Source organism: Populus euphratica, unplaced genomic scaffold, assembly GCF_000495115.2.
Source record: "Populus euphratica unplaced genomic scaffold, PopEup_1.0 scaffold29.1, whole genome shotgun sequence".
Lineage (NCBI taxonomy): Eukaryota > Viridiplantae > Streptophyta > Magnoliopsida > Malpighiales > Salicaceae > Populus > Populus euphratica.
In genome coordinates this window covers 1436400-1449644 of record NW_011499888.1, presented here as the reverse complement: position 1 = coordinate 1449644, position 13245 = coordinate 1436400, and the positions used below count along the sequence as shown (strand labels likewise).

Here is a 13245-nt window from a genome sequence, read left to right as displayed (position 1 = left end):
ATGGGATGATACTGCCACTAAACATCATGAATAATACACTTGTGCTTTGACTTCCGGGAAATAGTTGCATAAACTTGGAGCAAATATGGAGTCAAGGAGAACGGGGATATTAGAAGACATAGTTTCCTGTATACTGTGACGACTATTAGATGACTATTATGAGAAACCAATGGCCTAAAAAGGTTAAAAAAATGGAGTGCAAGCTAGTTCACCACCAGCTCCAGCAACTTCCCTTCCCCTTCACCGTTGGATTGATTGACAGCCACCTCCTCCCCGGCACCACAGTCTGATCCCTCACATGCTCTTGTACTCCCCTACGCTTCCTCACCACTTTCTGCGTAGAGGTACTTCGGCTACAAAACATACTTTCGTTCATGACTGGAGAAGGACTAGAAGTTGAAAGTAGAAGCAAGAACTGGTGTGGCAAAGAAAAAAGGAGCCTAGCAGAACCCAAAAAACATAAACATTGCTGCCAGTAAACTTCCAGTTGCTCCCAGATGACAAGTTCAGAAAACTCAAGTTCCATCTTTCTGTTCTACACCAAGCAAGAGTATCACTCATACATCTTACAAAATAGTAGCAGTATAAGTGATGAGATTTACATTGCAAGAAATGAAACAGCACTTGAATCTGGCTTCTTTTTTTTTTGGGAAAATTGGAAACGGCTGCACATTAGAATGGCTTTGGTCGCAACCAGCTTCTCACGGAAGATAAATATCACTCATCAAGAATCACTCCCCACCCCACCCACCCTCACAAATACTTGTCAGGCTCATGTTCTGTTGGCAAGAATCACTTCCCACTAAAATGTTCCATGAGAAAAGGCAACCAAGATGAAAGCTTACCAGAATCCATAACAGTACTTATCTACGGTACAATAACCTAAGGTACAATAAGATCAAGAGGGCTTTTTACTCCTTTTCTTGGCAGTTTTGGCAATAGCATCGCAAATCTCCCTCTTACGTTTATTGTTGTTATTGTTATTATTGCTAGGGGTGTTGTTGTTATTGTTGTTTCGGCCACCTGCGCTGGCTGCGCTTTTTCCCTGGACTTCCAGCGCATCCTTCACAAAAAACTTTAGCCTCCATAAGGTGGTTTCGCTCTGCACAATTTGTTCCTTTACCAAGCTGTTCATTCAAGAATCTATCATATAAGCAATAATTATGATATAAGTTATGACCTGTGCATCGATGTCGAGGTCCACCTCTTCAGCAGTTGCTTGAAAGCCTGGATTATTCTGAGCAACAATCTCCAACGCTGTGGTCAGGTCTTCAGGAGATAGCCTTGTAAGAGCTGCCCCAAGCTTTCTTTTCTCTTCGGTGGACATCTTTCTGGAATGGCATTTTCAAAATTAACTTTGGTTGTCAAAGAGAATTGAGAATTGAAAATTTAAATCTTCATGCAGAGGTAACTCATAAGTTTAATAACTCATGTAACTAATATAAGGCCCAGGTCAAATATTTCCAAACAAAATAAAAGGATGCCCAAATGATGATAGGATTTTTTAAAAAAGAAAGAAAAATCTAGGACCCATGCCATTGATTCAAATGGATTTAATAATCCTGGTTAATTTAAGAATATGATTAAAAAAATTATGACAATAGAAAAACAAAAACCAATTACTATCTGAAAAAAATGAAGGTTTGCTAATAGTATAAAATAAAAACCTTTAAATATTCTTAAAAGATCTTTAACAATCTTATTTGACAAGAGAGCAAAAATTAAATGAAAATGAGATAACCTGACAAAGAAAAAAATAAAAAAAATCCAAAGCTCAATTACCAACAAAGCTGATGTTAAAGGATTAATTAAGATAAAATCCATTTTAAAAAACTATAAAAAAAACTGACTCGTGTTAATATGCCAAATCCACAGCTCGATCGTAAAACCAGGATAACCTTACATGGAAGAAATTGAATAAAACAATGGAGATCAACTCTCAAGCAAACAAAATGATGAAAGACAAAATTAAAAAAAAAAAAAACATAAAAAAAAACTCGAGTCAACCCTAGTTAAGTTGACTAATCCGCAACCTGGGATATAAGATTGAGATAACCTTAAAAAAAAAAAACAAAAAAAATCACAAATCTAAAGGCATAATAATTGAATGTTGAAGAATGAAATTAAAAAAAAAAAAAACCAAAAAAACAGAAGTTAAATCGAGCTAATTCTTGAAACTCATGACCCTAGTCATAAGACCGGAATTATCTTATAAAAGGCAAACATGAAAAAATCATAAAGCAAAATTCCTAATTGTCCAAAATTAAAAAACAAAACAAATAGCAATAAAAACAATAGGTAACAAACCTGATATAAAAACTAAGTGAAAAAAATAATAAGGGACTAATTGGAAAAAAAATCAAGAAAATAATAATAATAAAAAGTAGAAATAAAAAAAATAAGGATCAAATTGAATGCAAAAATTAAGTGAAATAAAATGCCGAGTGGCAAAATTGAAAACAAAATAAACTTCAAAAAAATTGAAAGTAAGACAAATAACAATTAAAAAAATAAAGATCAAAATTGATACAAACACAAATTGACAGGACAATTGTTTTTTGCGAGGGTTGGTGTAAAATTCAAGGCGAGGTGAGAGAAAAGTGAGAGGAAAAGAAAAAAAAAACTCAAGAGCTTAAGACTTATTTTTTATTTATATTTATATTTGTGAAAAGACTAAATTAACCCTCATTGAAATTGATTATAACAACAAAATTATGACAAAATACTAAAATGTCCTTGAATATCAGTTTTATTTTTTTGCTTTAAATGACAGTAGTCATTTAATTGTGCAATCAAATAGTAAAAGACCTAAATGCCATTGAACCCCAAGTTCTTTTTTTTTTCTTTTTTTTTAAGGGTGTTTAAGTCATTTTAATGTGTAGCAAAAATGTGAAAAGACTGTTTCATCCTCAAGCAATATGATAATAACAGATGGATCCTATAGAAAAAACTATTTAGCCTCTAATAGCTAGTTGAATGATTTTGTTTGAGAAAGGCAAAACGATCATTTCACTTTATTGTTCCAATCCACAATGACATGTGACTTGCTGCACAGTGAAATGTTGAGTCCTATTAGGTTTTTTTTTAAAATTATTCACTCACACACAAAGCTGGATGACTGACCTGCACTTTTGAACAACCATTTCTCGAAGCTCTTCCAGATGCATATCAACCTCATAAAGCTGAAAGGGTCACCGCAGATTCTTAAAAAAAAGGGTCACCACAGATTCTTAAAACATGCATTTTCCAACATAATCATAAAACAAGATGAAATACATGGTCGAACTTGATTACACCAACAGGACCAATTTCAACATGTTTACGAATATTTTTATAGATCATTCAAAAAGCTTAATTCATCAACCACATGAAGAGGAAACAAAGAGCTTTTGTCATAACTCTATATATTTTTAATAAAGTTTGTAAACCTTTTATACCTCATTGCCCAAATCACGAGCCATTTTAGCATGAGCAGCCTCCTGAGCAAGCTGCATATCCAATTGAGCCTCTGCTTCCTCCTCCTCTCTTCTTTTCTCCTGTGGGAACAGTGATTGGTGTTCAGTAAAATAATTGCCTTTTACTTTAGCAAAAGGTCATGAACTAAGATAGCTCACTAGCACATACCTCTTCGGTGACTTTAGGCAGAAACTGTAGCCATTTCTCCTCAAATTTTCCCAGCAATGTTTTGGCCATAACATGAACATCACTTCTTTCATCAATATATTTCATTGCATTCTTAAACACTAACCTCACATCAGCACATATCTCCCTTACATTCTTGTATCCTGTGCCATCCTTGGCCTCCATTTGATTTTTAATTGTACTGAAATCCATGGGCTTGTCAATAACCTATCGAATGCCATATGCACCAAATTCTTTGAAGTCAGATTCAGAAAGCACCCATCTCTAAAATGGTAAAGAAGTTAACAACAAGACAATGAATGATAAAACCAACTAAAATTCAGGCCCATGTCTCCAACTATGCAACAAGTCACACTTGTATGTGCGTGATCACACAAAGTGAACGTGAAAAGCACGATTCACTTTCCTTTAAAAACAACTCCATATGGTTCTCATGTAAACATGACATGTATATGTATGTATAAGGGGGTAGCATGTGTTGTAATGTGTTCGCAATTATACTTGATGGCTCTTATGCAGTCACAGGAAAAGGAAATCAGTAACTGTGCTCCAAGTGATTTCTGATATAGTGGATGTGGATGGAATAGGATATTGAGAAGGATGATAAGACTTCACCTCATAATAGTCATGCAAACCAAGACCTTTGACATCTACAGGTTGCATAAAAGGCCACGCCCATTTGTGCTGTGTAATCTGAACGCAAAGAAAGGCAATTACTTTAGATACTGAAAATTACCTTGCGACACTAGTTTTTTCTTTAACCTTCTAGCATCCAAGAATAGGATCCAAATATAGATTTGATTTGGCAGAACAAATCAGATAAAAACAAATCACTAATAGCATGATTTCACAAAATAAGCATGGCTAACAAAGACAAGAAATTAGGACCAACTCTCCAAGCACACACAGCAACTAATTGGTAACCATAAAGTGCGATGCAGTAGGGGTAACAGGAACCAATTTCCATAACATATGAAAAAACTCAGACAGCAATTTCTCAATCCACCTTAAAATCTTATTACAGAAAAGATAATCAACTCTTTCTCCAGATTAAAACGAAATTATGTTGTAACCACTCAGACAGAAGAAACATAAATGATATCAATAATAAAATGGGCAGCAATAACCATAGCATTGATTGATACATTACTTGACGCAATATTGTACCGAATTGGCGCATAAGCTCTTGCATTCTCTTAGCAGCAGCAGCATCTCGTTTCCAAGCATCTTGCTGCTGTTTCCTAATACTAGGAATATGCCTCTCTTTATCTTTATCTTTCACAGTGGAGCTTCCACCTTTCGAAGAACCACTCTGCTGCTTTTTACTTGTATTCTTCGAGTAAAACTGCTCGACCTCGTTCACTCTCTGCTCCAACTGCACATTCATTCAAATATATATAAATAAATCAGACTCATTCCGAAGCAACTAACACAGGCTAGAAAAAATTAAATTATATAAAATTTCATTTACTTTATCAACTTTTTGAAGAATTTCATCCACGCTATGCTTGAAAACCTCTGCTTCGGCATCGGAATTTCTTATCGGGAGATTACTGGAATCCACAATCGACGGGCTTATCGCTTCCATTGGATTGCTAAAAAAGAAGAGAAATATTCCAAAATTGTAAAATTGAATTAATAAACCCTCATACATACCTATTTAACTTGATTTTAGAAACAGAGCCACTAAATTATACATATATATATATATATATGGAATTCATTTACGATTGTTGAATGATGAACATAATTAGACTAAAGAAGCACTAATCGAGATTGTAAGATATTTTGTATGTCATGTATACGTACCTGGAGATATAAGTTTATGTATACGGGTACAGTACAGGGAGTGGTGGAAGTAACAGAGCAGGCGAGGCGCAGAGAGACTGCTATGTCTCGCTTCGCAACTCTCTGTCCAGCGAACTGCGAAACGAAAACCTGCCTTCTCTTTTTAACGGCGTTGGTTTTATTCCTGTTGTTGTGATATGTCGAGTAACGGCGCCGTCTCTTTCACGTTTTCTCAATTTTTTTATTTTTTTTTTCCGGATGATTTCCGTTTCTCCTCGTTTTCTTATGGTAAATTGTAATGTGTGTGTGAGGGCTCCAAAATAGCGGACCTCTAATATGTCTTTTTCTTTTTAATTTGACCTTTTTATTTTTCAAATTGTTTTTATCATATCCTCGAATTAGTTTTTGTACATAAAAATCAATTTTTTCTCTCAAAACATGCATTGACAATTCATTTAGAACTCGTTTAGGAATAATAAAGTAAAATAAAAAAACTGAATTTTCACCCCCTTTTGCTAGATTTGAATTCAAAATTATAAGGTAGCAACAAATTGAAATTTGAGCATTGCTTTACTTTCTGGAGGAAGTAGATTGTTTGTGGAGATTATATACACTGGAAATTAAGAATTGTTCTGCTAAATTCAACTTTGAGAAATTTTTACACCAGATTTGTTCTGTTCCATACAAACAAATTCCCCCCCATTTGTGGCAGAACACCCGGTGTAACATTCGGACTCCACATTTCAGAAGGACTGCACGCAAGTGGAATGATTTGAATAGTAGAAAACTCGTTCCATAATCGAGCAAAGTCCACTTATTATAATTACTTATGGACTGTCTGTCTATATACAAAATCTCTGAAAATCTGTCTGATGGGAGGATGATCTAGTCCGGATCACAAGAGGGGAAGACATCCTTTAAAACAAGCATTGGTTAAAAGACGAGAAAGATGCGATCTGCACTTCAACGGTTTGGAAAGTCCCGCACGGCCTTTTTGGTGGTCATCATAGGATCCATTAATGCTGACAACAAGGGTTTTTTCATCATCAATTGCCAGCATCGGAGCCGGGATCATTGGTACCGGTGCCTGGCGACTCTGCCTTCTCTTGATATCACTAAGCTCCATTTTTGGTGGAATCTTTGCTAATCCGATCAGGACCCTGTGCTTTCTTGAATTATTACTTGAGTATTGGTCCCGGAAACTTCCAGTTAATTTTGGGGTGGGAGAAGCTTTTGAGGTCTCTACGCGAAGTGAATGTGAACGTCTGCTTCTGTTCGACAAGAGAGCTGAAAAACATAGAGGGTTAGGACTGTTGGCGGGTTGCTTTGTTTTGTGGAGCATGTTTCTTCCAAAGAAGATGATATCTTGCGGAGAGTTTGTCTTTGTGTCCTGATCAGGTGGCAAGAACTCAAACAAGTCTTGGCTTGAGAAAGAATTTCTTTGTTCTTGATCATCATAGTGATAACTGTTGGGTTCAGGCTCTTTGATGAGGAATGATGGGAGATCACAGAAGGAGAGGTCTTGTTCAGACTCTAATTCCCAGTCATCGTGATAGATTTTGGTGGTCTTTTCCATTTCGCGTGCCTGTTATTTCAAAAAAAGAGAGGGACTTGAGGTCGTGGAGTAGAGAGAGATGGTTAGTGAGGGATTAATTTGCTTGCCAAGATCTATCAATATAAAGGAAGCAGAGAGGGACAAAGAGAGGGGGATGTCCTCTTCTTCTTCTTTCTAGGGGAAGGTTCCTGTCTAGACACAAAAGTTTTTCATTCCATTTGAATAATTCTCTCTCTTTTTTTCTTTTTTTTGGTTCTTGTAGTGTTTCTGGAAGAGGACTGGGTTGTAAGTTCATAAAGAAATACAAATGGAGAAAAGAAAGGACGAGGCAGTGCAGTAGCAGTCATGTGTTGGGAGATCGGTTACTTGAAAGAGAAAAGTAAAGGAGAAATCGGCTGTTTGACTCTTGCAGGAACTGGTTATGAAGGAAGCTGTCAAGCATAAAGACTCTCTAGAAAGGCTGGAGAACTAACTTGATAACGATTGAAACAGATAAATTGGGCCAAACCAGCTAAGCAATATTATTAAATTTTTAAGGGATTATAGATTATGACCTCGCCTTCTAAGGTGAATACGGATCCGGTGGATTTGAATAATGGTGGAAATGTAAGACAACTTTAGAGCCTTGGACTTTATATATATATATATATTATGCAATTAGTGTTTTTTATTTAAATCTTGGAGTGGAGAATTTAGAAAATTTCTTTAAAAGCACTAAACCGATATAAAAGATGTATCTTTAAAAATACATATAGAGATAAATTAGGGTAAGTTTGAGATGGTTGTTGATGAAGAATTTTAATTTTTTTTAAATTAAATCTTTTTATGTTTTTAAATTGTTTTAATATGATGCTAAAAATAAATTTTAAAAAATAAAAAATATATTATTTCAATGCATTTCTAAAAAAAAATACTTTAAATAATAATTCATACCATTATTTTAAATATATTTTTAGTTTTAGCGAACGTATATATTAATAAGATGATATTTTTTATTGTAAAAGAATAAAATATTAAAAATATTAATTCAAGTTTGATTTTGAGAAAAGGTTATAATCCTTATGTTAATAATTTATTAACAAAAAAAAATAAAAATAAAAGAGTTTTGTTTTGGTGTAGTATTATTTTAGTTATAGGTTGATTTGCATTGTTAATGAACAATGTAAATTACAACTAAAACGATGAGGTCTCGACTAAAATGACATCATGATTTTTTTAGTCCTTAGCATTTGAGATTTATGTGTATTGATCCCTAAACTTTATTAAAAAAACAAATTGGTCCCTAGATGTGGAAGGTTAAGAAAATATTAAGAAGGGAGGGGGAGGGAAGGAGATAGAAAGCTACGTTCCGAGCAAAGTAACATGCAGATCTTGGTTTTCATGGTGGGAGTTTTGTTTTGTAATGGCTCTTAAGGGCAGAGCAGTATAGGAGGCTAAGGTGGGTTGTAGCCCAGGTTAAAAAAAAATTATTAAAAAACTCAATACTCTCCCTGCATAACCTTTATATCATATCTGTGAAGGGAATTAAGGGTCGCTTGAACCGCTTGCTTTCTGCCTGCATTGGTGATATGGTAATGACCATTGTCAAAAGGGAGAAGCCCGATATCAGGAAGAAGGTTATACCTGCTGTCATTGTTAGGAGCGTATGCCTTAGTGCTGAAAGGTTGGTGTTTTCATGTTTTTTGAAGATAATGTTGGTGTCATTATGAACCCCAAAGGAGAAATGAAAGGCTCAGTAATTATCGGTCTAGTTGGAGAGGAGTGTGTTGATCTTTGGCTTAGGATTGCAAGTGCAGCTAATTCTAAGAACTTTAATTTCTTTTTTTCTTTTTTTGGGGAATCATATTGTTGTTAAGTTCTATATATTTTTATAGGGTTAATTTTAGTTGTGATTTGTTATTTTGACTAAATTTTATTTGGAGCTTTATATGCTGTAATGAATTTTGTACAAAAAAAATATTTTTAGGGCTCGGCTCCGAACCCAGCAAATAGCGCACTATCTCCTAAAAACATATCTGCTAAAGTAAAAAATAAAAACTTTCCTTATTTTTTTTTTTAAAAAAAACTCACTCCTTACAAAAGGATTTTGTCTTTTATCATTTATTAAAATCCTCTCTTTTACCTGTATCAATACTCAAGAAAGTACCATGGGATTTTTATTTTCTCCTTCTCAATAACATCAGGTTTTAGCTTAGCTTTTGAAGAGGAATTTAAACAGAGTCACAGGAGTGCAGAACCATCATGATTAAATAAGAATTTCCAAGCTCTAAGTTAGCTCTATAACAAGGATCAGTAACAGTTTATAGCCTAAGATAAAAAAAATTTGTGGCCCCGCCCTTGCCTCTATCATCTCTCATGATCGAACAAAAAAAAGATAGAGTCCCAAAAGGATGATTGGGTTGATGGTTCCAAGACTTTTAAAGCCCGGGTTTTTAGTCATTCACTTAACCTTAATTAAAAAAAAGAATAAAATAATATTATTTTAATAAAATTAATTAACCAAAATTTACCCAGTAATCTAATTACCGGAATTCTTTGATGAGTTCGCTTCAAATTAAGTTTATTAATTATATTTATGATGAAGTTCTAAAAATTTTAATAAATTAGGAGTATGATTTTTATGCTAAATAATTAATTAATCAATTAATTCTAGTAACTTCATTCATTTCTCTAATTAAAATATTTAATAAATATAATATTTAGTGATTGATAGGTTAATGTGCCTTGTGACCGCTATTTGTAAAAAATTGTTTTTAATAAAGATTGTGACTTATCTATACTTAAATAAATATTTTTATAAAAAAAAATAATACTCTAGAGAAAAATGTGATTTCTGTCTCTTTCTACATACATCCATACACACACAACAAAGAATGAAGATTGAAGATGTTTGTTTTAAAAGTTTTACGGTGTATTTATAGTATATAAGTTTTCTTTTTTTTAAGAAAAAGGACTCAGATATAATTTTATTTATGTGATATTTTGAATTGTATATAACATTATCATTTATTTTATTCAGCTAAAAAATAAAGATATTACAGATATGAAAAATATTAATACATTTATTGGTGTTAGCGGAGTTTACACTTGTTTAATCAAGTCTATATGTTGAGAATTAAATCCTTTAAGATTTTATATAAAAAAATTTAAAATTGATGGCGTTAGATTAATATATTATGTTTAAATTCATGAGTGTAGTAAATACAACACTTTCAAGAACACATGTTAGACATGCTTTGTTAGCCTTCTAGCACACCCAACCAAGCTGCTAAGCTTGGCATCACTCAACAAAGCGAGACCTAGCAGCATTTGAGTCTGATAAATATATTAAATTTAATAATCTTTGAATGTGACAATAACTAGATTTAATGTGTTTAGGTTAATAGTTGGATCTAACTTTGCCAGATTCAATATATCTTTTAATTGAAAAGGTGTCTGTGTTAATGTGTATTAATCCAATACATCTAAGGTTTTAAAAAAATTATACATATATATTTTTCGTGATTCAATAATTTTGTTGGGTAAAGATATATAAAAAGATATATAAAAATATACTGATAAAATAATCTTGTATATTTAATTTATATGCTTAAATGGTGCGCGGATTACATCCATATTTAATAAACAAAATCTCCATTTTTTCTTGCCCGATAGACACAATGATATCGTTCTAAACAAATATAACAAAATAGGGGTCAATGTGGTGACTTTTTCGGGGAAACATGTTCATATCTTTTACATTTCTCTTCTAGAAAATGCCCATAATTGATCAAGTTAATGCAGGCATGAAATGAGTGATTAATCATATTCAGATAAACTAAACCAGAGGACCCATTCTCACTAGCACGTCGAGTCCAATGAAGAATAGAGAAGAGTTTAACTTCAGAGTGTACGTAAATGACTCGAATATTCATATTAATCGGGAAAAAAAAAATAGAGAAGAGCAACAAAGCAATCCATGGATTGAACCAGGGATCTCTATCACCCTGTGCTGGGAGAATACACGAGACCAAATAGTATTTCAACAGCGAATCATTTTCTACATTGAAATATATTATTTAGCTTGAAAATCTTAGACCCTTTAATACAAACTCTTGGTCTTGGATACTTCACTCAGAAAGGAAGTCCTGCGGGAGTCAAGAAATCAAGGGAGCCCAAAGAAATGGCGAGGGGAGCAGCTCTTCTTCACTTGCTTGGATCTCAAACCAAACAATTCTCTGCCAGCAGAAACTTCCACTCGGGTTTCTCTCTTCATTTTCTTTCCCAATCTACTTATTGCCTCGTGGGGGCTTTCATTTCACAATCTCATTTTTACTTAAAAGAGTACAAATCAATGATTAGCTTGAAAGTTATGTTGTAATATCTAATACTTGATTGGAGAAGATACCGACTTCTTTAAATCTTGTCGGGTTTTGTTACAGAGTGACTAAAGCTGGAATCTTTCGTTCATACGAAGGTTTTTTAAAAAAAAACATAAACATTGAGAATTAGAGAAGTTTAAGAGACCCGTGATCATTTCTGTGCTTTCAGGGGTTGTGTTGAATTTAAAATATCCTGACGTTCCCAACAGGGGAGAAAGAGCTGGCCAGGTCTGGATATTGTGAAGTGGGGGTGGTTTATATACAAGTTGTACTGCAAAGGTTTCAGCCTTTTGATTAGTTTCATAGGAATTTTATATATGATGCCATTGGATGGGAACTAGTCTTCATATTTGTTGAATACCCTCAATATCTGAGCATATGTGAACTATATGAAATGCATTTGTGAATGGTTTGATGTTGCTTGATTAACAAAAATATTTGATATTTTGGAAGCTGGGAATGCATTTGGCTTGGTGCCTGTTGTTTTGCAGTTTTAATTGATTGGTGGACATATTCAGCAGTTAATAAAAGATACAGGATCAACCAGTTTACATGAATTAAATTTGTTGTACTTTGTTACAAGGCGGTCCTTCTCAACTGTTTTTGTGTGAATATTTTTTCCCTGCACACCTTGCTTTGTCTCAATTTCTGTCCTGTACTCCCTGGACCAAAACACACTCCAGTACTAATTAAATTTTCAGACCAAAAAAGATATTTTAATCTTGCTCAGGGATCACTTTCTTGAACCAGTTTGTATGTTGGCCAATCTTTGTTTGTAATACCCCTTGTTCACCTGATTGTCTACCTTTAAAACAGTTTCATCAAACACTGCGAGGAATCTTGTTGTTCACCAGATTGTCTCTCACCTTTAAAACAGTTTCATCAAACACTGCGAGGAATCTTGTTGTTCACCAGATTGTCTCTCACCTTTAAAACAGTTTCATCAAACACTGCCAAGATTCTTACTACGAGGCAAATGCAGATTGTTCCTTCTATAGTTGCTTTTTTCTTGTTTTAGCACTATCTGTTCTGTAGTAATGTCTGCTTTTGTTTGGAGTGGCTGTCAACCAATGTAAAAGCACATTCACGTAGTTTCTGGGACCATTACTTAAAGAGACACATGTTCTTATTGTTATTAATTTTCTCTATTTTAGGCTATCATCCTTGTCAGTTGGGCACATGGTCACACAGTCTGTGTGCAAGGGAGGAGCCAGGAATTGTTGTTATCCTGGGCTATAATATAAACACATATAAATTATTTTTTAAAATTAATTATTCACTTGAATATATAAATTTATTAAGTTAATAATAAAATTAAGTCAAATACATAACATAAAATATATAAAAAATAAAATTTAAAGTACATAAAATTCAAAATAAAAATAAAAATAAATAAATTATACTATAAAAGCTGCACCCTTCGATATTTTGTAGAATATAATTCATCTATAATCGAATCTGAATCAATATCTTCAACAAGTTCTCGTTCAATGTAAATCATCATAGAATCTGCTAAGAACTCCTCTTCCATTTTATTGCGAAGCACAGTTTTAACATGTTTCATAACTGAAAATGCTCGCTCTGTAGTGGCAGTGGAAACATGTAAAGTCAAAACAAAACGAATCAATCTGTCAATCAAATGAGAGTGCTGCGACTTATTTGTTTAAGCCAATCCTCGACATAATTCAGAAATGGTAGACATATTCTGAAAGCTCTCATGATGAATCACATCAATCTGATAATGCTCTAGTTGAGATCTCACATAATACATCTCTTGTTCATTGAAATCTTCATGATAAAATTTCTCAGCAAGCTTGTAAATAGCATCAACTTTAAATGATTTAAAGTTATCTTTAGGTTCTAAAGCAGAGCTAAGTACAAGGAGTTCCACTATCTCAT

At 33.6% G+C, this 13245-nt stretch overlaps 2 protein-coding genes and 1 long non-coding RNA gene across 3 annotated transcripts in view; 2 read left to right on the top strand and 1 right to left on the bottom strand.

Annotated features, from left to right (window-relative positions):
• Window positions 1-425: 425 nt before the first annotated feature.
• On the bottom strand, window positions 426-5679 carry LOC105130807 (transcription factor GTE6). The gene is made up of 9 exons (XM_011033486.1): window positions 5452-5679; window positions 5114-5237; window positions 4793-5017; window positions 4258-4335; window positions 3625-3849; window positions 3438-3536; window positions 3124-3182; window positions 1181-1331; window positions 426-1102 (listed from the first exon to the last, which is right to left on the bottom strand). Exons 2-9 carry the CDS (start codon window positions 5228-5230, stop codon window positions 899-901), a joined length of 1158 nt encoding a protein of 385 aa, XP_011031788.1. The 5' UTR covers window positions 5231-5237; window positions 5452-5679; the 3' UTR covers window positions 426-898.
• Window positions 5680-8626: 2947 nt separating this feature from the next.
• LOC105130806 (uncharacterized) overlaps window positions 8627-13245 on the top strand; it is an 18004-nt gene continuing 13385 nt past the window's right edge. The window contains exons 1-2 of the long non-coding RNA XR_843320.1: window positions 8627-8735; window positions 9872-9873. This is a non-coding gene — a long non-coding RNA (uncharacterized LOC105130806). The remainder of the gene's footprint in view (window positions 8736-9871; window positions 9874-13245) is intronic.
• LOC105130804 (uncharacterized) overlaps window positions 10784-13245 on the top strand; it is a 10428-nt gene continuing 7966 nt past the window's right edge. The window contains exons 1-3 of the mRNA XM_011033483.1: window positions 10784-10859; window positions 10923-11226; window positions 12501-12536. Of these exons, the coding sequence (XP_011031785.1) occupies window positions 11148-11226; window positions 12501-12536 (115 nt within the window). The 5' untranslated portion in view covers window positions 10784-10859; window positions 10923-11147. The remainder of the gene's footprint in view (window positions 10860-10922; window positions 11227-12500; window positions 12537-13245) is intronic.